We start from the raw sequence: 22,026 nt of genomic DNA on the forward strand, positions 1-22,026 counted from the left end.
CCCCTGTGAACTCTTCCTCCTCCTCCCCATCCCCTCTGAGCTCCTCCTCCCCCTCATCCCTGCCTGCTCTGAACTCCTTGCTCCCTCTTCCCTGTTCCCTGAGCTCCTCCTCCTCATCCCTGTCCCCTCTGAGTTCCTCCCCCATCCCTGTCCCCTCTGAGCTCCTCCTCCTCATCTGTGTCCCCTCTGAGCTCCTCCCCCTCATCCGTGTCCCCTCTGAGCTCCTCCCCCTCATCCTTGTCCCCTCTGAGCTCCTCCTCTTCATCCCTGTCCCCTCTGAGCTCCGTGTCCTCATCCGTGAAATGAGGAGATGGCGTGTTGATGCCCAGGCCACTGAGAGCATCGAATGCCATAGTGCACGTGGAGGTTCTCGGAGGCCACTGATGGTGGATGAACGATGACTGAGCCGGGCTTGCTTAGCCCCTGTCAGCTGCAGAGTGCCTAGCACGTGTGCAGGATCGGTGGGGGTACCTGGGTGTCCAGGCCTGGACAGTCCAGCATGCTGGGACAACCCTCTGCACAGGACGAGGTGGCGATGGGTGGCACGATACTCATCCACGGGGGCCAGAGAATTGGCCGTGACCCTGGCAGTGACCAGACTCTCAGGGCCTAATTTCTTTCCACCAGCTCCGCCGAGGAGTAGGATGAATGTAGGTCCCCAGAGCAGGGCCAGGCATGCGGACGTGTGGAGATAGCCAGTCTGTTTCCTGTCCGGCCTTTGCGTGAGGTGTGGGGACAGGCGTGCTGGGGCCCCAGGGCACCAGCTTGGTATTCACAGCCGCAGGTGGCCCTTCTGCGGGTGTGAGGAGCCAGCCCAGAGCAGGCCTACCACCCAGCTGCCGAGAGTGGCCGGGTCTGGCCCTCGTCCGGGCTCCGCGGCCTCCACGGCGGTACCTAACCCCATGCATTGTCGCTGCTGTCACCCTGTCTCCTTCACCCGAGTACGAGCTTGAGGAAGGCAGGACTCTGGGTGGGGGCACAGCCATGATTGTCAGGGCCCAGCGGGGCTCGGACGCTCCGGACATACTAGTGGGCTGGAGGGAGGGAGGAATGGATCCAGTATGTGCTTCTTGAGCACCGATTCTGGGCCAGGCCCAGGGCTGGATGTTCTAGCCTACATTCAAGGAGTGCGCACTGTGGTTGGAAAGACAGGCAACCAGGAAGGAACAACAGCCTGGGATTAGTGCCGCGCTCCGGAGTGGGCCCGAGGGCTCTAGCTCAGGACGCCAAGTCTCTGGGACAGGGGCTCCCGGCAAGGCCTCTCAGAGGAGGTGGTGGGTGAGCACCCTGTGCCGGTGGTGAGCGAGAGGGTGGGGTGTTATTGACAACCGCCACCGTCTGCCAGGCACTTCCTCTGAGCGTCACAGCCACCTGTGAAGTGGGGACTTTTATTGTCCTCATTTTATAGAAGAGGAAGTCAAGGCTCAGAGAGGTTGGCCCACTTAGCCAGGATCACAAAGCTTGGAAGCAGTAGCCCTGGGAGGATGGCTCCAGAGAGTGACGGAGGAACAGGTTGATGAGAGGATGGGGAACCTGGGTTCCAGGGATCTCAGGCTTTGGGCCATGGAGCTTGGTCTTGATCTCCATGCCTCCCCAACTCCCCTTTTTGATAAACTCATGGGCGCTCAAAGTCGGATGAGAACTCAGAGATGATTTCTCCCCGCACCACACCCCAGGGACCCCAGGGAGCAGTGTCCGAAGCACCAACATCGAGAGGCAGCCTGTGTGGTCTCCGAGAATAGAGGCGTGGGGTCACCTGGGCCCCGAAAGCTGCATGACCAGGAGCATGTCACCTTCCAAGACCCCATCTCCTCATCTCTAAAACGGGAGCGCTAATTCCTGCCTCTAGGTGCCCAGCACTCAGTAAACACTCACTGAGTCGTCCTTACAGTCAGTTCCCCCCGCTGGATCTTGCTGGATGGGATAAGGGTTCATACTCTCTCCCATGCCGTGGACGGGGAGCTGCAGCTCAGAGAGGAAATGCCTCAGGAGACCTCTGACCTGCCTTCTGCCATGTGACCTGGCCACAGGCCAGGCCTCTGTGGCACACTCCCCGCTCTGTGGTGCTGATGCCGGGCTTCCTGCCTTATTCTCAGGCTGGTTTGCCCGGAGCTGCGCTTCTGTCTCCTGGGCCCCTGGTCTCCCTGCAGGCCACTGCCCCAGGCCCACCCCGCGTGACTTCTCAACGTCTTAGCCCCACTAGCTGAGATCCTGCAGGGCTGACTTTGTCAGCAAACTTTTTTCCCTCTAGCTGCTTCTTGGCATCCTCCCTGGGCTTCCACCTGCCCCTTCCACTGTCCACCACCCCATGTCCTTCAGCTCCCTGGAAAAGCCTTGGCTGCAGGATGCAGCCGGCTTGGCAGTCAGTGTATCCGAGTGGCCCCGGGGCAGCGTGGTGCGGTCTCCGGGGGCCCAGTCATCTGACCCTTACAGGCCTCGCTTTTCCTGTCTGTAAGAACATAGGGATAGGGGCAGGAGTTCCATGAGACGAGCTTTTCTGTTGTTATTTTTACGTTTACCAGTGTGTTCTGAATGTAGTTCATTGTTGAAGAGAAAAGTGGCTTGATATTGTTCTGACTCACACCAGGGATGCCCAGGATGTTCTTTAAGTTTTTCCTGGGCATCTCAGGAACTCCAGGGGACCCCAGGAGGAGGTGGGGGGCAGGTGCCGCCCCTACAACCTAGCAGATGTAGGGGAGGGAAGCGTCCAGCTGGGGCCTTGAGCAGCCACAAAGGCAACAGGAAACCACGCCACCCGCGTCTACTTCCTCGGCACAGCCACGACCCCTCCAGAGCCACTGCCGCTGTGAGGAGAGGAATTGGGCCCCCAGAGTCCTGACCCACATCCTGCCACAGCTTGGCCGTCCTGGTACAAACAGGAGGTCTTGTAGGGTTACGCCCCAGGGCAGGACTTACTTGGGAGCCAGGTCCCTTCAAGGACCGACGACGGGCCCCGGCCTGTCCCCCTCCAGCATCACACCCGCTCTGCTGCCTTTCTGTTCCGGCGTCTGTCGTAGCTGTCCCCGCCGCCCCCCGAAGCTTAGGCACACCTGTGCGTGCAACACATTTTTCAGGAGGCCAAAGTGTCTGTCAGCTTCTCAAAGAGGTGTGTGACCCAGAATTAGCTGCACAGGCCAAGGCCCGCTGCATATCTGTTCCGTCCAGCAGCTGTCCCAACATCCACCCCCCCACCCAACAGCCGTGTGTCCCTGCCTCAACCTCCCCTTCCTGATGGTGCGGGCGGGTGGGAGAAGCAGACTCAAGAGTCAGCCCCTCCTCTAATTTGCCAAGTGACCTGGGGCAGCTCATTTTTCATCTCTGTGGACCTGTTTCCTCATGTGTAAAATGGAGATGAGTGACTCCCGCGTCATAGCCTCTGGGTTGGCCCGAGGTCCGCGTGTGCCAGGTAGAGTTGGCGACGATCACGCACTGGACGGAGTGCGTGCTCCGAGCTGGCCCTCTCCCGGTCACCGTCCCCGGCCCTTGTGGGGGGCGCTGTGGTGCACAGCATTACGTGCCCAAGGTCACCCAGGTGGAAGCTGAGGAGCCGGGGCTTGAACCCAGACAGACGATCCAGAGCTGACACAGGCCGAGCTCCGCTAGGAGCAGCCATTAGCCTTCTGTAACCCGTGGTTTCCTCCTCCGAAGAACGGGGGTGATCACGGCCCCGATGGCAAAGGGGTTGGAATGAGGAGAGGGGCACAGTAGGTATTAGGGCCCTAGCACAAGGTGAGTGTTCAGTACAAGACAGCTGTTAGGGGGCGGCAGCTGTCCTTCTGCCCCCGCCCCCGGCCTGGTGGCCGCTTTCGGAGATGCCAAGGCCGCTGCTTAGCGCGGACGCCGGGGGCCATGGGAGTCGGGGCTGCTGGGACACAGAGGCTCATGGGTGCTTATCCTCCTGCCAGGGGACTCACTGGCGCCCCCCCAGGTGGACTTTGACAGGCTGCTGGCCGGCCTGAAGGATCTCAGTGAGCTGGTGGTAGACGGTGACACCCAGGTGACACGAATGCCCAGTGGAGCGCGGCTCCGCGTCCTTGAGCCCATCCCACTGAAGCTCTATCGGAATGGCCTCGTGATGTTCGATGGGCCCTTCCGGCCCTTCCATGACCCCTCCACGCAGGTAGGAGTGCTGGGGAGGGGGGGACAGGCCGCTCTGGTGGCCTGGCCCGCCCTCACTCACCATTAGCTGGAGATGGGGGGCAGCTCAACCCACCCTCCACAGGTACCCAAGCCCACGTGCGACTTGCAGAGCGCACCCCCAACCCCACCCACGTCCTGGGGCCCTGAAAATGCCCAGAGCGTGACCCCCTGGGTAAAGCCAGGGGCAGGGCCCGCCGGCCAGGCAGGAAGCGGGGCAGGAGGCACCGCACGGGTCCAGCCGGGCCTCACTCGTCCAATCCCTGCCACAGCGCTGCCTCCGAGACATTCTGGATGGCTTCTTCCCCTCAGAGCTCCAGCGGCTGTACCCCGACGGGGTCCCCTTTAAGGTGATGGGCTGCTCCTCAAACCACCCTGTGTGAGGAGCTCGGAGCGGGTGGGAAGGCATCCCCGGTCTGAGGTGGGAAGCCACTACCCCCCCGCGGGAGCCCCAGGCTGGTGACGTCTGGGAGGAGGGTGAGCCTCAGCCAGGCTGCGACGGGGGCAGGGAGGCTGCAGGGGCCACAGCCGCTCAGTTAGCCAGGGCGGCGGCTCGAGGCTACGCAGCCGGCAGTGCCCCCTGCTGGCGCCCTAGAGGCACTGCCCTCCCCATCCAGGACACCTTGCCGGCCTGGGGTCCCCGAGGTTCTCTGCAGAAGTGGCCTGGCTTGCCCCAGAGGCTCCTGAAGCCATCCGATGGGTGTGGAAGGCAGTGCTATGGGGGGCAGATGTTGGGACTAAAGGACAGGGCATGAGCCAGCCCCCTGCTGCCAGGGGTGGGTCGGGGTGAGATGAGGGCTGCGGTGGCGGGAGCTCGTGAGCAGCATCCCCGAGGTGGTGCGTCAGACCACAGCCGGGGTACGCGAGGGAGTGTGCGCCGCCACCACCTAGGCTTGGAAGACCGTGTGAGTCATGATCGGGGGTGTCTGAGGCAGTCCATGCCCTCGCCTAACACCCTGGTCCTCGCTCCCTGGCTGGCTCCTGAGAGGGGCTGTCTGGGGAGGATGTCAGGACAGCGGCTCCACCTGGCATGGCGAGGGGTGTTACAGGAGCCGGGCCCAGGTGGGGGACAGTAGCATGAACTGCAGCTCTCCGGCCCTCTTGGGGGCCTCAGTTTCTTTATCTGTAAAATGGGGATTACATCAGACTGTCCCTTGAGCCTATTCCTGATGGGGGTGGGGGGTGGGGCACGAGGAGGCCTCTGTTTGGGCCAGCAAGTGTGGGGTGGAGCCCGGGGCTGAAGGTCTAGGCCCACCGCTGTCACCCTTCCTTCTTGCCAGGTGAGTGATTTGCGCAATCAGGTCTACCCAGAGAACGGGCTGGACCCGTTCCCAGGTGAGGGCCGCGTGGTGGGCCAACAGAGGATTCACAAGCTGCTGGACAGGATGGAGCGCCCAGGTGAGCTTGGCCCTGAGGCTGAGCCCGGTGGTGGGGGCACCGTGCAGGACAGGCTCCGGGTGGCCTCCTCCACCCATCACCCATCACTCACAGTCCCTCCCCAGGCCAAGGCTCCCAATGCACTCCTTGCAGGCTCCAGGATGACTGCTGAGAAGTTTCTGAACAGGCTTCCCAAGTTTGTGATCCGGAAAGGCGAGGTGATTGATATCCGGGGACCCATCCGGGATACCTTGCAGGTGAGGCCAGCCCTAGCTCCCCCAGCCTTCTTGGGCTCCCTGGCCCAACCTACCAGAGCAGTAGCTTGTCTGGAGACTCAGGCTCAAGGGGCTGCTGAGGAGGGCCTGGATGGAGAGATGAGGCTCTCAGGGGAGTTCCGCCATCTCCTGAAAACAATCTGGGGAGGGCTCTGGGCTGGCACCCAGAGAGGGGCTGGGTTGGCAACCATGTGGCTGTAAGAGGGGGAAAGTCGAGGGCGCCTGGGTGGCTCAGTTGGTTAAGCAACTGCCTTCGGCTCAGGTCATGATCCTGGAGTCCTGGGATCGAGTCCCACATCGGGCTCCCTGCTCGGCAAGGAGTCTGCTTCTCCCTCTGACCCTCTCATGCTCTCTCTGTCTCATTCTCTCTTTCAAATAAATAAATAAAATCTTTAAAAAAAAAGGGGGGGGGGGGAGTCGGAGTCTAGGCCAGGGGTGAGCCCAAGTCCTGGGCCACGTCCTTGAGGTCCAGACCAGAATACCCAATTCAGTCCTGGATCCCCCTTCCTGGCCCTTAGAACACATCATCCTCCCTCTTCCCTCCTCCCTCCCCATCCTGCTGCTCCTCCCCCATCTCCACCTGTGAAAGGTACCAAACCTCAGTCTCCTACCAGTCTGCCTCCTTCACTCCACATTGCCAAGTCTGTCTGATCTGTACATCTCTAGCACTCCTCCCGAATCAGTCTCTTCTCTCTGTTCCCACTGCCCACCATCCTAGACTTGGCCCCAGATGGCTGTCTCAGACACCTGCAGTAGCTTCTCGCTGGCCTGCCACCCCCACTCCTGCCTTGCCAACTGCCCTCCCCCAGCAGTCTCTGTGCTTCTGTAAAATATAAATTGAATCTGGGTCTTCCCTGTTGAAACCCTCCAGTGGTTCTTGGGTAAGGCCAAGCTCTTATCCTGGCGCTCAAGGCCCATCATCCCTTGTTGGTCCTCTTCCCAGATCTAACCTTTTCTTTCTTCCAGTCCAACCTGATTCTCAGCTTCGGCCACGTGAACTGCCAACACTTTTTCAAATGTACCATCTCCCAGAGAAGGTTCCCCTGACCAGGGGTTCTTTCCCTTGCCCCCATTCCATTTCTAGGAACTCCTCATCCTTAGTCACAGCTCAGGTGTCATTTCCCCTGGGAAGCCTTCCCTGACCCATGCTGGGTTAGGCCTCCAGCCCAGTCATTGTGTGGGGTTCTCTCTCCCCCACTACCCCAAGGGACCTTAAGGCTTCTTAGAGGAACGATGGGGCTGCCTCCCAAAGCTTCCCTTCCATTTCCTCCCCCTTTGGCTCACTGGTCTCATCCATCCTTGGTTAGGGAGAAGTCCCCTCTCAGGGTTGGGGGCAGGGTGTCTCTGGCAGGGCCCAGGGCTCTGTCTCCTTTCACTGATGCCTTCCAGAACTGCTGCCCATTGCCTGCCCGGATCCAGGAGATCGTGGTGGAGACACCAGCCTTGGCTGCTGAGAGGGAGAGGTGAGGGCATAGTGAAGAGGTGAGTCCCTTGGGGTTGGGCCACCAGGGGGCACTGATGGCCTCTAGGCCCACAGGAGCCAAGAGTCACCCGAGTCAACGGCGCCCCTGCTCTCCATGCTACGCATCAAGTCTGAGAATGGTGAGCAGGCTTTCCTGCTGATGATGCGGCCTGAGGACACCGTTGGTGATGTTCGCACCCTGCTCGCACAGGCCAGGTGGGCACGGGGTGGGGCTGGCAGCTACAGGGCGTCTCTGGCCCCAGGACCCCGCCTGATCCATTCTGCCCGGTCCTCAGGGCTGTGGACGCCACCACCTTCGAGATCATCAGCACATTTCCACCCACGGTCTACCACGACGACACGGTCACACTGCAGGCCGCGGGCCTGGTGCCCAATGCAGCGCTGCTGCTTCGGGCGAGTCGGGCCCCACCGCCTGCTCCAGGACCCGGCCCCTACTCCAAATAAAGCGCCCGCTCCCACACAGGCTGCTCCGCGAGGCTCTCTTGGCGGGGCGGCCCAGCTGGACGCCAGGGAAGGCCGGGGGCCCAGCTGGGCCAGGGAGGGGGCGGTGCCGACCCGCCCCCTCTGTAACTCGAGCCCCAGCTGGCGGCCCTGGCTGCTGGGTCTTTGTCCTTTAGGTTCCTCTTTCTCCCCACAAGGGCTGAACAGATCCAGTGGAGGGAAGGCGGGCTCCGGCCCAGCCTCAGCTGGTGTGGAAGAACCTCCCGTGCAAGTGTGCCCCTGATAGGCACAGAACCACAGCACATGGGGACACTTCCTCAACTTTCTGCACAAAGCCACTGTCCCCAAACTGGCAGGACTGCAGCTGTGAACCCACTGCCATGACACACACTTTGAGCCAGTCTGCTGAAACACGGGCAGGCGGCCACATGGCCTGGACACATTACTGACTGGCATACAGATGTGCCAGACTCACCAAGCCGGGCGTGTCAGGACACCATCACATGCGTGTGCATCAGGAGGTGACCCACCCACACTGTTTCCAAAAACGCAGGTCCGCACAGTAAAGCACGTGCCAGACATACACCCACAGACGTACACAATCACACACACAGTTGCCACGCCGAAGACCACTCAACCGACCTGCCCACAGGAGCAGAGCCTCAGCACAAGCAAGGGCCCAGGCCCAGGTCATATCAAACAGACACGGCATCAGTGGAATGGGACATTTAATTGTCTCTAGGGTGCTCCCAGGACGGGGAATGCGGGGCCTTTGGCAGAGCCCTGGCTAATGGAACCAACAAAGGCACCCATCAGCCAGTGCCAGGCAGGGTGGCGGCCTCAGGGCCTGGCTGAGGACAGCCGGCACCTGGGCTGTTGCTTAAGACAATTTCTGAAACTAGTGGGTAAGGAATGTTGCCTTTGAACAGAGGAGAGGGGAGAAGGGGCTTGGGTTGCGGGGGGAGCGATTCCAAGGTCAGAAGGTTAGGAATAACAGGGAGTTGGTCCTAAGGTCCTTCCTGGCCGGGCGGTGGCTGGGGGGAACGTGGTGGCGGAGTCCAGTGGGCTCAAGCCAGCTTCAGGAACTCCTGCAGCGTGTTTTGTTCCACAGCCTCCACGAAGAGCTCATAGTCCTAGGGGAGGGGAGGGGAGGGGAGAGATGGTCACCTGAGTGCTGGTGTTTTGTCTCAGGTCTGACTCTGACTTCTGACTCAGAAGTCCTCCTACACTTCCCCACTCCCAACCCCGGGGGCCCATACCCCACAGTACTGGTCCCCGTTGACAATCTGGGGTGGGGTGGCCTTGGGGTTGCCCGCCAAGGTTCGCATCTCATCCCGCAGGGCGTTGTCCTGGGAGATGTCCACTAGCTGGTACTGGATGCGCTTCCCATCCAGGATGCGGGTCACCTCGCTCTGCTGGGACTTGATCTGGGGGTAGACGGCGGGCAGGGGTTAGTGAGCAGGCTGGAGGATTCATGGGGGAACCCTGGGCAGAAAGAAAGGGGCTGTGGCCAGTGGTTTTTGTCCCCCTCCACACCCTGGGCCAGCGTTCTGGTCACTAGGGAGTTAGGAGAATGAGTCAGGCTTGCGGTGGTGCAGGATGAGAGGGACCACCATGTGGAGGGGAGTCAGAACGAAGAAGGGAAGTGGGATAAAGTTTGGGGGTGGGGGGAGAACCAGGAGCTCAGCGAGGGGAAGGCAGGGCAGGCTTGAGTGGAAGCTGGTAAGGGGCCACCCCCGCCCAGGTACACACAAAGTGGAGGGGAGAAGGGCACGATCAGGACCGGCTCGGAGTGGTAGTGGGGTTGCAGAGAGTGCGTGTCTGAGCGACGGGATGGGCGTGGGCAGCTTGTGCTGGGGCTGCGAAGGATCCAGGATGCCCAAAGGAGGGGTTTGAGCCTCGGAGCCCACCTGGGGACCCGACCCGGGAGGCCGCGCCCCGCATCTCGTCGCCCTGCCCCCCCGTCCCGCCCCCGCCCTTGGGGTGGTGGGGGTGGGTCTCGGGCGCCGGGCCGTAGCGCCCAGACACCGCCGCCCGCGCTCTCCCCCGACCCCAGCGCGGCCCGGGCGTGCACTCACTTCACGGGAGCCGGTGACCGACGTGCTGTAGACGCGCAGGCCGCTCATGCTGTGGCTGGACTGGCGAGCCGACAGGCGGACGGACGGCTGTAGCTGCAGCTGCACGGCCTGGAGACGCCGCCGCCGCGCTCGGGAGCGGTTTCCTTCCTGCTCAGCCCGCGAGTCACCGCTCTCGGGACCAATGGGCGGCGCGGGCAGGCGTGCGGCCGGGGCGGAGCCTGCGCGACCCCGCCCTGCGCACAGCTGGCCCCCGCCCCTCCCCCCTCAGAGGCCGGGCGCGCGGAGGACCCCAGCGCCGCGCGAGGCCGCCCCCTTCGGCCCTTCCCAGATCTGGGGCTCAGTATGAGGCTGGGGAGGGGCCTGGGTGGCCACAAAGCCCAGGGAGAGCAGGGGTGACGGTGTGGAAAGGCCGCCTCCTTAGCCTCCCCCAGGGGTTTGCTGCACCCAGCTACCCACCCCTGGTGCCACGATTCAGAGCTTTGAAGGCTTGGGCTGTTTGAAACCTACAGTTCGTTGGCTAGGGAACCTCACGCCAAGGGACCCCTTCCTACAGCCCCCCAGGTGACCCTCACAGCTGGCTAACCCCTTGGCACACCAAAGCAGGGACAGCCCCTGCGGGATTTCCCCAGAAGTTCCTCTCCACTCAGGCAGGTTGAGACAAGGAAGGGTGGCGGCCAGAGACAGGGCCACACCCTCAAGGCACCAGATGGAGACCAAGGTAAGAGGCTGCTAGCTCTAGAAGGGTGGAGGCAGAGCCTGGCCCACCCTTGTTAAAGATCCACAGATGGTCTTAGGGTGGCCCTAGCTCAACCTCAATCCCAGATGGCATTCTTTTTTTTTTATTTATTTGAGAGAGAGAGAGTGAGCACAAGCGGGCAGAGGGTCAGAGGAAGAGGGAGAAACAGACTCACTGCTGAGCAGGGAGCCCGATGCGGGACTTGATCCCAGGACCCTGGGATCATGACCTGAGCCAAAGGCAGTTACCTAACCAGTGAGCCACCCAGGTGTCCCAATCCCAGATGGCATTCTAAAGCTGCTCCTGCTCCCAGAAAAAATCTAGGGGGTTCAGAGGGAGTGGACTCTAACAACCAGCCCAAATTTGGAGGCGTGGCTGGCTGTCTGGGGTTGGACATGACTCCCCTCGCAAGTCCTCCCCAGGTCCAGGGTCCAATAGCAGCCCAGGAAGAGAACCCCAGCTCCCTAAGGCAAACAGTGCCCTGCTTGGCTCCTGAGAAGCCACTTCCTCACAGCAACCTAGCGGCAGCTACTTCCTCTCAGAGGATTACTGAAACTCTTTCCAATGAGACTTGCTCAATGACTCAGGGCCACTTCACCCAATAGAAAGTGGTGTGGGAAGAGGTATTTGTCCCCACAGAGAACAGAGGAGCGGAAGTGGTAGAAATACAGACGTGAGGCTGGACCTGCCAAAGGTCCCTCCTTGCTGCCATCTGGGGAACTTGGCTAAACACCCAGGCTTTGGCTCCAACAAGCCAAAATGAGGGGTGGAGTAAGGGATGGTGATGATGGTGATGGAAAACTGAGGAGTTTGTTAACTATTTTATTTTGTAGTCAAAATAGGCAATACAAACCAGTTGACATAACAAGGATTCATATAAATAACTGCTTATAAACTTTGAGGAAAAATACCCATGAGCATGGTGGCTGGGCTCCCAACACAGGGTGGAGACCAACCAGGCAGCTCTGCTTTTAGGAGGCAGGAAGGAGCCCAGAGGCTGAGGGGATGGCTGGGTGGGGCTGTTCTGAATGGAAGGGATACATCACTCAAAAAGACACAAAACTGTAAAAACACTTAGTCTCATTCAGACCCAAGAGTGAGGTTCAGGATACTTCTCTGATGGCTCAAAACTTACCAACAAACTCATAGTGGCTGGCTCCTGAACTGCTCAGTGCTCCTGCATACCCTTACAAGGCCCTGGCTTGGCCTCGCTCCAGATCTAGCGGAGGCCTGGGGCCAGCCCAACAACCAGATACAAACAATTGTGTTTGAGATGCTCCCTAAATGAGGAGGCAAGAGAAACCAGAAAGCATAGGGTCCAAAGGCCCCAAACAAAACCCAGCAAATAAGGAAAGCTATACCTTAGAGCCAAACTATACTGGGTACTCTGAACTCTCAAGAAGCCCCAGAGCAAGAAAGGGAAAGGACCTGCCCCCAAACAAAAGCGAGGCACAAGTCAGGGCTGGATGCCATCCCTTAGCCCCAGGAGGAGGTGGTGAGCAGCCTGGCAGTTGCCCTGTGGTATTCTTGGGGAAAATCCTGCCCAAATCCAGAACCATAAAGAAAAGTTTACAAGGGGGCTACCTGACTGGCCTGAGAAGAAAAGAGAAGGGAGCTGTGCTAATCATGTGGCCAGGGCCCCGAGGGACAGGGCAGCTGGAGAGTGGGCCATCCTGTAAAATGGCATGACAGCACAGATGGGGCAGGCTTGGATATAATCCTTAGGCCAATTCTAGTGGGCACTTTGCTAATAAACAGATCACCCTGAGGCGTCTGTGAGAACAAGAGCCCTGAGGAAGCAGCAGTGGGACCAGGCCTAAGAATACCCAAGAAAGCCAGCTCAGATCCCAGGCAGGCTGGCCTCTTGGCCTGAGAATTCTCACATGGCCATCGTGTCTGGTACTCAGCCTTTCCAGGCCTTCTACTGAACTCTGGGCATCAGCAGGACCAAGGTATGGAGTGGGAATGAATGTGGATCCAACCAAGAGGATGGAAAAGGGAATTGAGCAGCCTGTTTACCTCTGACATCAGCCTGGGGCTGGAAAGGTCTGTGAGGACCTATCAGTCAACCTGCAGAAGTTAATTAGTAACTCACCCTCAAAGGGTAAATCAGGATGACAGGACAAATGCAATCCAACAAGGCAAAGCCAATGTGGGACAGGGCAGGCACAGTTCCTTAATCAGCCCTTGGCCCCAGATGCAGGTTCTTAACCCCTTCCACCCCTTCTCTCTGGGAATAGCAGCAGACGGAGGCAAGAGATTGTCAGGGCAGGACCTGCCAGACTGAGCGTTCAGCAGAGCAGATCTTCCCTGGGGGAAGAGAGCGTGTGCCACCCCCAGCATTCCTCACTGTGTGACACAGTTTTCTCCCATATCCTGGGCATATCTGTCTGACATGGTGGTCCTTAAGTCCTCGATGTCACGGCGCAGCTGTTGAACCTCTTCTAGTTTCCTCTTGATCATATCCGGCTTCTGCAAATCCAGCTGAGTCCCCGGGTGCTGTGCAGCTGAGTAGGAGAGCATTTTGAGAAAATGTTAGTGAGTCAGTTAGGAGATGCTTTCATGTGGAGGGGGCAGGATGGATAAGTAAGCTCTTTAAGGCCCATGATCTGGGGACATAGCACGTTGCTTTGTTTGTTTTAAGTAGGCTACATGCCCAGCACAGAGCCCAATGCAGAGCTTGAATGCATGACCCTGACTGAGATCAAGACCTGAGCTGAAAACTTGCTGCCTCAGGACCATTTTCTGTTCATCCTGCATTCAGGTACCCATAAGGATGCCTGTTTCCAAAGCAGATTTACTGTCTACTTTGCTAAACACATAAACTCCCAGGGGGCAGTGACCAGGCCTACAAAGCCTTGTTCACACAAGTAAGGATGGGAAAGCTGGGTGGGGTGACAAGAGAACGAGAACCACTCTCTCCTGGGTCCCAGACTGGCCTGAGAACTCACAGTGAATGCCCAGGAGCAGGGAGAGATTGGGGTCATGGCCCTGGGCCCTCTGGGTCACGATACTACAGACAGCCTGCAGATCTTGAAGGCAACTGGCCAACTCCTGGTGCAGCTCAAATGCCAGCTGGGCTGTGTCTGGTGAAGATGGGGACCCTGGTTGGGCCTGGCGCAGGTGTTCCTGGAGTGTCAGATTCTTCTCAATCAGGTCCTGGTTCTGCACTGAAAGCTGAGCAGACAGATGGGCAAACACATTAACCCAGGCCCAGGGAAGGGCAGAATATCTGTACCTGTGTGTGGTTATATATGAGTCATAGGTGATATCACGCCACCCCACCCCCCACCCCCGCCGCAACCCCTACCACCAGGCTTAGTACTCCCCCCACTCTCAATATTGGGCCTAAATTCTCCTGCAGGTAGATGGGGCCCGTAGGGTTCCAGCACTGGAGAGGAAACCACTCCCCAGCAGACTCTGAGTCATCAGCCTGCAGAGGTTTCTGTTCAGGAACCAGAGATAATACTCCCGCCCCTCGGAACTCTATCTGAAGCCAGTCCCTCGGCCAACTCTGTTAACCAGGCTATTAGAGAAGGCTTAACGTGAACTGTGAAATCTGAGGAGACACTGGTTTCAATCTCTCCCTGCCACCCTGACAAAAGTGGCCACGAGCCAGCCTCATCAGTGTGTGTCAGAGGAATAAAGGGGGCAAGAAAGACAGTGCACAATACAGCTAGTGGCCGGCCACTGGGTGGGGGGCTGGAGAACTAGGAACCTGGAGAACACAGTGCTAGAATGTGTCCTACCTGTCTTTTCACACTTTCACCTCAGTGGTGTCAGGCTTCTCCTACAAAGACCGGCTACTCAGGTATGTCTGTGTCTCCTTCCCTCCCTTCCCTCTCCCTGAACAGCTCAACCCATTCTCCCCTTCCTATCTCAATTCCGATTTAAAGACACTGAATACTTGCTTCTCCAGTCCCTGCCCTTCACCCACACTGGGCCATGTGACAATCCCAGCTCTGAGAGACTCCTTCCTAGGTCAGTGAACTTGGTCACCCCTTGCTGACTGCTCTGTTTATTACATGAGGACCACCAAGCTCTCAGTCTTCTTGAACCCTTCCTCCCCAGCCCCACAAACCTGTGGCTACAGAAGACAAAGGGAGAGAGACTGACTTCTCACATCCAAAAAGCATTCCTGGGTAATTATGGCCACTCTAAGATGGGCTTAGGACCTTTAATAAAAAGGATGGTGCAATGTCCCTTCCCATTCTTCTGCCAAAAAAGCTCAGCAGGGATCTCTCAAACATGAGGGCTCTTGTGGCAGTAGGGATGGGGAGGGTTCACAGAACAATCAGGTTTGTGGAGGCAGTACCGAGAAGCCCAGCTAATGCCACTCACCTCCTTCACGGCTGTACGCAGCTGCTGCAGAGCTGTCTCCCTCCGCTGGGCCTCCTCTTTCAGGGCCTGGCTTGTTCCTTCTTCCTGAGCCACTTCTTGCTCTAGGCTCTGAAGGGTACGATTACACATGAGTAACAAATCTGGTTCAGACCGCATCACCTTTGGCCTGGACGACATAGTAAAGCCCCACCCCACCACACACTGCTAAGAGATTACCTTTAGGACAGCCCTGATCTGCTACTTCCCTTTGAAACGCTCCTATAAGTCACTGACCATGTACCCACTAGAGGCCAGCTTCTCGGCAGGGCATTTCAGGCCAGTTTGGCCCTTACCTACTTTTCTAGCCATATCTCTTCTTATCTTCCACACAGCCTCCACTCCAGTCCCACCAGATGACTGAACAGTCCTCATTCCCAAAGGCCCCAGCTCCAGTGCTGTTGCGTACCCCCCTTCCCCTGTGCCCAGGCTACTCTCCGGCTCTGCTGTCACCCGGGAGTCCTTCAAGGCCCACCTGAGCCTTCCTCAATCCGCAAATCAGATCCTATTAATCGTACTCTCGCCCTGCTACTCACACTTCCGTCATGGTTCATGAATACATTTGTTGGCTGTGCACATGACTCCCCCCTCCATTAACTTTCTTGAGGGCAGGGAATGTCCAGTCAGTTGAGTTCAGTATTTATTGAGCACTTACTGTGACACGCACTGAGGATACTGACAATACCGAACAATACCTGTCTTTGAGGAGCTCACAGCCAAAGCCCTTGAGAACACTGTATATTAAATGCTTCTGACAGAGATAAAAGGTAGGATAGCACTCCCACAGGCACCTAATCTAGTTAGGAGGGAGGGAAGGAAAAAAAGTGTGTGTGTGTGTGTGTGTGTAGGGATGGTCAGGGAGAGGGAGGTATTTATGTTTGCTATTTTTTGCCTCTCATCCTATTCATTCCAATCCCTTCCCCCAAATTTGAAACTTATTTGAATCAAGTATTTAACAATTTTCTGAATTTTCCATTTTGTATTAATAAAAAAATGTAACTTCCAAAAGAGAACATCTCATCACCATGAAATACACTAGGTGACCATTGTGAATCTACCCGATTCCAGCAAATGCACCTGATACTTTAATTTGCCTGAGGAGTTTCATCATGGATAAATGTACCACTTAAATGTTGGGCTTTTTCAACCTTTGTGGAACCTGTGGGTTCCAGGAAATGTATCTGAGATCCATTAAAAACTCTACCAAGAATCTGGGATTTTAGATGGGTATAAACACTCACTAGGCTTGACTATCCTTACAGGACTTGAAATAGGGGAACTAGACAGACACAGCCTGACCCACATGATATGGCAAAGGCAGAACTGCAGCTTTGAGCTGTTCTCAGAGGAGTGCATTTCACTTGTTTTGGTGTGAAAACTCTTTTGGAGTCCAAAGAGAACCTGAGTGAACCTGTTTTGCTTAGGATTTCTTGGAGAACCCAATTAAGGAAACCCACCCCCCCACACACACTCTGGCCCAAAATAGAAACCAGGAGTCTTTAATTTTTCCTTATTCTTTAACTCCCTACATCTTGTCAGTCACTGATTCCTCTCAATTTTACCTCCAAAAATTCACTTAAATCAGTTCCCTCACATCTCTTCCTTGCTATGCTGCCTTATGCCAGGTTCCTTCATCATCTCTCACAGAATTTCTGTAGTAGTCCACCAGCCTCCGGCCTTGCCTCTCTCCAAATGCCACTCTTCTTTCCACACTCAAGCCTGAGTTGCAAATCTAACCACATCACTCCCAAATTAAATTCTATAGTAGATGTCCATGGGGCGCCTGGGTAGCTCAGTCAGTTAAGCATCTGGCTCTTGATTTCAGCTCAGGGCATTGATCTCAGGGTCCTGGGACTGAGCCCCACATCAAGCTCCACACTCAGAGGGGAGTCTGCTTGAGATTCTCTCTCCCCCCTCCCTTGCCCCTCCCCCTGCTTGCGAGTGCTTTCTCTCCAAAATAAATCTTTATAGTAGATTCCCATCACCTATCAAAAGAATAAAAGCAAACTTAGTTGGAGTTAGCCCAGTTTCTACACACCACCTTACTTCGACAATATCAGACTGCTTGCAGCTCTGTGTGCAAACTCTGCTGTTTCATGCCTCCATGTTCCTACCAGTGCTATTCCTTCTATCTGGAATTCCAAAAGCAACCTATCCAGCTCTTCTTTGCCTGGCTAACTCTTCCTCCTCCTTCCAGGCTCATGATCTCCAGAAACCCTTCCTTAACCTCCGCTGCTCTCACTGACTCTTCTATGCTCCCCCAAAGTAACATGAACGTTGCTCTCATAATACTGTGCTGAAACCCCTTCCCAACAAGATTGTAGGCTAGAAGCATTGATTGGGCCTCATTCTTGCTATACTCCCAACAACTGGGCAAACTGTATGACACAGAATAGAGTTGGCTGAATTCTAGAGATGCCGTCAAGCCCTGCCTACCGTATCACAAGGACACCAGCTCACCTGTACTTGTAAACGCAGCTGATCCATCTTCTGCTGTTGCTTCTCCACAACCTGAAAGGCAAAGTTATCAAGGAAGCCTATAAGCACAGGCTGACAGTGAGGTCAGAGGGCAAGAAGCTACACAAGGATCTGTGGTCTGGCTATTAGACCCACTGGCTATAGCCAATCAACAGTGAAACCAGGGTGAAAACAATTAGCTCTACATACAGAAATATAATCCAGACTCCCTATCCTAGCTAACTAGCTTCACACTTCTGTATTCAACTCACAAAGAGGTTTAAACAGGAATGTAGTGTGGACCTATGACCACTACTGGGGGAACCCACCCTGATGACTGTGGGCCAGTGGAATAAACTTTATACATAACCAGTTTACATTTTGGTTTAGTAAAGGACATGACTAAAAATTCAATTTAATGAAGTCTATCCTACCCAGGGCTGTGGTAGATGCTATGATTTATAGTTTGGTCACACTGATTGTCTAAGGAGAGAAACTGAACAGGCCCAGTTTCCTGTCCTTTGAGACCTCAGGTGTTCTCTGAACCATTTCTGGGTCTTCTGTTTTGCTGACTTGCCCTCAGTCTCACCAACAGGTTTGGAGACTTTCTTCTCTACTGAATTAGGGCCACCCCACTGGTTAGAACTCTGCCCAGTATAAGAGGTCTGTATGGGGCCTAAGCCATGAATGAAGTGCACCAAGCTTCAGTGCACCATTTTGGAGCATCTAGTTTAGATGTTCAGAAGCATATCCTCCCCTAACTCTGCTTGCCTGTCATAAGGATAAATATCTAAAATGCAAACATTATGCAGGGGTGACTTCTCAGAAAAGGGAGAAAAGCTCTGGGTAACAGATCTTAGGTGGCCTAGGGCCAGAAATTCATGGTTCCTTCTCAGTACACAATCTTTTCTTTCCTCTCAGCCTGCCCTCTATTACAGCCTGGACACTCTCAGTCACCTTTCGGAGGGAATCACATTCTTTCTGCCAGGACTCCATTTCCACTTTTGGACCTTCTCCCTGTTGGGCTGGATCTTCTCCACTGGCCTCCTCCACACACTGCTTATCTTGCAGGCTGAAAAACAGCGGCCTCTTCAAGAATTTTGAAGTCAGACAGATGTGGCTTTGACTCCTGATTCTAGTATTTACTGTATATTTGGGGGTAAGACACTTCAGGCGCTTCCAAGCCGTAGCTGGGGATAATGTTAGGTCTTTTGTAACATAGGGTGTGCCACACACAGGCTGCCTAGTGTTAGTTCCCTTCCCTAGAGGCCAGCATCTATCTAATGTGCCACCAATTTTCTACCTGCCCAAAGCTCTTTATATTTGTTTTGATATTTAAAAATAAACATTCATCACAGGTATTCAGATTAGAAAAGTCATACATGTATACTGCAGAAATATTGGAAAATACAAGAAAAAACTTTTTTCCTGGCACACAAAGTCTGGGGCAGAGTCAACTTTGACTCCAACCTCTCTTCTGACTCCAACCACTGGTCTCCTCCAATGGATCCCTACAATCACTTTCATCATGGTTCATCTGCTGAGATAAACAACAGGGTCACTGTGGTTGAACATGGCATGAGAAATCCAATCCATCCCATTAGAAACTGGATTTGGTTCAAGAGGCTGCTGAAACACAGCCATCACATTTTCAGAAACTGCAATTAATATGGAAGAGGTTCTCAAGACACTCTGAGAGTACATTATGGCATCCTGCTTTGTTCTTAGAACCTGTTGTGACCATCGACAGAACAATTCCTAGGGCTGAAGAGAAATAGATGTTGCTGGTAGCCTTCAGCTTACAAGGTTCAAAATGTAGATAACCCCCTTCCTCCCCAGTCCCTAACACCAGGATATGCTTTTGCAAATATACAGACAACTAATTTCCCAGTTTATAAAGTGGCTCCCTTCATTCAACACATACATACTCAGAGATTATTATCCAGTATTATCATGCCAAGCACTGAGTTGGACCTTCCAAAGGATACAATAACAAGCCCCCACTGCAACACTACACCCTCCACTCCCCATCTCAAAGACCTATTCCTTACCCATACGCAGCTTTCCTATTACTCACATCCCAAAGAAACGAAGCTCAGAAAAGTAAAGTGATTTGCCCAAAGTCACACAGGTAGTGAGTGGAGCACACTTAGCTCTCTACTCCTTTCCTCAATCACACTGAGATATTTACCTATGTCTAGTGGAGAATTCTGCTCCTTTCTGTCTCAGGCTTTCCAGCTGAACTTCCTTCTCTCTGCATGCTGCCTGGGTCTCCTCCAGCAAACTCTCCAGCTCAGTCACTCTCTCCTGCAGCTCTGTACTCTTCAACTCAGAATCCTTAAGCTGAGAGACAGGATCCCATGCTTAGGTCAACAAGCCAAGGAAGACTGAGTATCTCAAAAACTTTGCAGTCCAGTTGCAAAGTTGACAGATGTGAGTCTGGACATGACTCCTTTGGGTTTTTCCTTTCGGGAAACCACAGTGTAACTGCTTAGAGCAGAGACTGAGAAAGTGCCCCTGCTTGGCTACTCTCTTGCTTGCCCCAGGTACACCCAGACATTGCTGCTACCTGCTGGCTCTGCTTCTGATGGTCTTCCAGGGTGGGCAGGTCAGCCAAGTAGCGCTCCAAGGTCTCAATACGTTGCTGCTTCTCCCGGTTCTGTTCTGATTCCTTCTGACATTTCTTTTTCAAATTATTGATATGCTTATCACGACCCTTTACCTAGGGAAAGAAGTGTCAAGAATCTGTCTCCACTGACTCCTCTAGGACCTTGAACATCACATTTTTTCTGAAGTGACCATTGTTGTCTCTGCCCTTAGGGCTGTAAATGTTGTTCTACTGCAATGAAGGTAGGGAGGTGATCAAATTTTGCCATTTAAGATTAGGGCATAAACTGCAGAGTTAACACACCTGAATTTTCCAATCAAGGGTAGGGAAGAAGGGCTCCTTGGGCAGTTTTTAAAAACTGGTAGCACTTCTATATACAGGCATACCTGGGCGACACTGCAGGTTTGGTTCCAGACCACTGCAATAAAGCGAGTTATCACAATAAAGCAGGTCAAATGAATTTTCTGGTGTCCCAGTGCATGTAAAAGTTATGTTTACACTATACTGTAGTCTATGAAGTGTGTGATAGCATTATATGTAAAAACAATGTACATGTCTTTTTTTTTTTTTAAGATTTTATTTATTTGTCAGAGAGAGAGAGCACAAGCAGGGGGAGCGGCAGGCAGAGCAGGCAGAGGGAGAAGTAGGCTCCCTACAGAGCAAGGAGCCCAATGCGGGACTCAATCCCAGGACCCTGGGATCATGACCCGAGCTGAAGGCAGGCACTTAACTGACTGAGCCACCCAGGCAGTCCCAACAATGTACATGTCTTAATTAAAAAAATATTTTATCGCTGGGGTGCCTGGGTGGCATAGTTGGCTAAGCATCCAACTCTTAGGCTCAGGTTATGATCTCAGGGCCATGAGACTGAGCCCCGAATTGGGCTCCACACTCAACATGGAGTCTGCTTAAGACTCTCTCCTTCTCCCCTCCCCCTCTCCCCGACTCTCTCTAAAAAATAAATAAATCTGAAAAAAAAAAAAAACTTTAGCTGAAACATACTAATCATCATCTGAGCTTTCAGTAAGTCTTAATCACTAATCACAGATCACTATAACAGACATAATAATAATAATCAAAAAGTTTGAAATATTGCAAAAATCACCAAAATATGACACAGAGATATGAAGTGAGCAAATGCTGTTGGAAAAATGCCACCAACAGACTTGTTTGAGGCAGGGTTGCCAAAAACCTTCAATCTGTAAAAAATGCAGTATCTGAGAAACACAATAAAGTGAAGCACAATAAGACAAGGTATGCCTGTTAAAAAGAATTTTTCTGGTTTTTGTCCTGGGTTCCTGGTCTGGGAGAAAACTTCTAAACTCTTAGAATTTCCCAAATAATGATAGTGTCTTTGTTATTCATAGTGGTCTGGTCTGTCCCAGTGAGATAAGTAATGCATTCTTCCCTAAACACCACATATGATTTAAAGTTAAGCAATCACCTGGAAGGGTTAATGAGACTCTAAACTTCTTGAGAAGGAGCTGTGTCCATTTTACTCATTATCATAGCCCCAGTATGATGTGCCAAGCACGATGCTTGGCACAGAGTGGGCACCAACCAAGATTTGCTGAATGGAGACTTTTTCTTCACTATTATGGTTTTTTCTTTGGCTTATGAAAAAAGGATGCTGAAGGAAGCAAGAGAAAGCAGAGACAAAGGCAGATCTACTGATGTCAAAAGGAAACACAGACCTAATTTAATCCAAAGATAAGAAAGTACTTAGCCAAAGGCTTTACTCCTGGTATAACCTGTACCCTTTCAAGCTCTAAAGCAGTGATTCTCACATTTTAATGTGCCTCAGACTCAGCTGGGAAGCTTACTGAAAATGCTGATATCTCTGAGTCTGGAATCTCCCTCATCTGATTTCTCCAGAGAATAAATCTCCAGTCTCTTATTGGGGAAATCTTTGAATTAAAAAAATGGTGGATTACCCACAGATGTTTATCTCTTCTCCCTTCCAAAGCATTTCTAAAATGACAGAAAGGAAATAAAGTACTAATTTTAAAAAGTTTAATAGAGGAGGAGGCAAAAGTGTATGAGATTTCAATGTATTT

General features: G+C 54.1%; 3 protein-coding genes across 10 annotated transcripts in view; 1 reads left to right on the top strand and 2 right to left on the bottom strand.

Annotated features, from left to right (window-relative positions):
* Positions 1-7,734, top strand: part of UBXN11 (UBX domain protein 11) — a 21,741-nt gene extending 14,007 nt beyond the window's left edge. For 3 of the 5 annotated variants that reach the window (XM_035019417.1, XM_035019418.1, XM_035019420.1), the window contains 7 exons: positions 3,906-4,120; positions 4,410-4,487; positions 5,418-5,535; positions 5,668-5,771; positions 7,179-7,252; positions 7,327-7,467; positions 7,548-7,734. In XM_035019417.1, the coding sequence (XP_034875308.1) occupies positions 3,906-4,120; positions 4,410-4,487; positions 5,418-5,535; positions 5,668-5,771; positions 7,179-7,252; positions 7,327-7,467; positions 7,548-7,716 (899 nt within the window). In that variant the 3' untranslated portion in view covers positions 7,717-7,734. Of the gene's footprint in view, positions 1-3,905; positions 4,121-4,409; positions 4,488-5,417; positions 5,536-5,667; positions 5,772-7,167; positions 7,253-7,326; positions 7,468-7,547 lie in introns of all 5 variants that reach the window. The other 2 variants (XR_004681759.1, XM_035019419.1) reach the window with 2 other exon arrangements.
* Positions 7,735-8,424: 690 nt separating this feature from the next.
* SH3BGRL3 (SH3 domain binding glutamate rich protein like 3) lies at positions 8,425-9,966 on the bottom strand. The gene is made up of 3 exons (XM_035019421.1): positions 9,792-9,966; positions 8,973-9,140; positions 8,425-8,846 (listed from the first exon to the last, which is right to left on the bottom strand). Exons 1-3 carry the CDS (start codon positions 9,837-9,839, stop codon positions 8,781-8,783), a joined length of 282 nt encoding a protein of 93 aa, XP_034875312.1. The 5' UTR covers positions 9,840-9,966; the 3' UTR covers positions 8,425-8,780.
* A 750-nt stretch (positions 9,967-10,716) lies between these two features.
* The window catches only part of CEP85 (centrosomal protein 85), a 35,154-nt gene continuing 23,844 nt past the window's right edge, over positions 10,717-22,026 (bottom strand). For 3 of the 4 annotated variants that reach the window (XM_035019415.1, XM_035019413.1, XM_035019414.1), the window contains 7 exons: positions 19,931-20,083; positions 19,553-19,704; positions 18,319-18,433; positions 17,365-17,415; positions 14,869-14,976; positions 13,479-13,704; positions 10,718-13,034 (listed from right to left, as the gene is read on the bottom strand). In XM_035019415.1, coding sequence (XP_034875306.1) covers positions 12,874-13,034; positions 13,479-13,704; positions 14,869-14,976; positions 17,365-17,415; positions 18,319-18,433; positions 19,553-19,704; positions 19,931-20,083 — 966 coding nt within the window. In that variant the 3' untranslated portion in view covers positions 10,718-12,873. Of the gene's footprint in view, positions 13,035-13,478; positions 13,705-14,868; positions 14,977-17,364; positions 17,416-18,318; positions 18,434-19,552; positions 19,705-19,930; positions 20,084-22,026 lie in introns of all 4 variants that reach the window. The other variant, XM_035019416.1, reaches the window with a different exon arrangement.

The sequence above is a fragment of the Mirounga leonina genome, unplaced genomic scaffold (genome assembly GCF_011800145.1).
Source record: "Mirounga leonina isolate KUSES-001 unplaced genomic scaffold, KU_Mleo_1.0 Mir_173, whole genome shotgun sequence".
NCBI classification, from domain to species: Eukaryota; Metazoa; Chordata; class Mammalia; order Carnivora; family Phocidae; genus Mirounga; species Mirounga leonina.

Excerpts from the sequence above, each read along its gene's own strand:
- SH3BGRL3 (XM_035019421.1), bottom strand. The coding sequence starts at position 9,839 with ATGAGCGGCCTGCGCGTCTACAGCACGTCGGTCACCGGCTCCCGTGAA. Across the intron at positions 9,141-9,791 it reads CGGTCACCGGCTCCCGTGAA|ATCAAGTCCCAGCAGAGCGA; the intron begins GTGAGTGCACGC and ends GTCTACCCCCAG. Across the intron at positions 8,847-8,972 it reads ACGGGGACCAGTACTGTGGG|GACTATGAGCTCTTCGTGGA; the intron begins GTATGGGCCCCC and ends CCCCTCCCCTAG.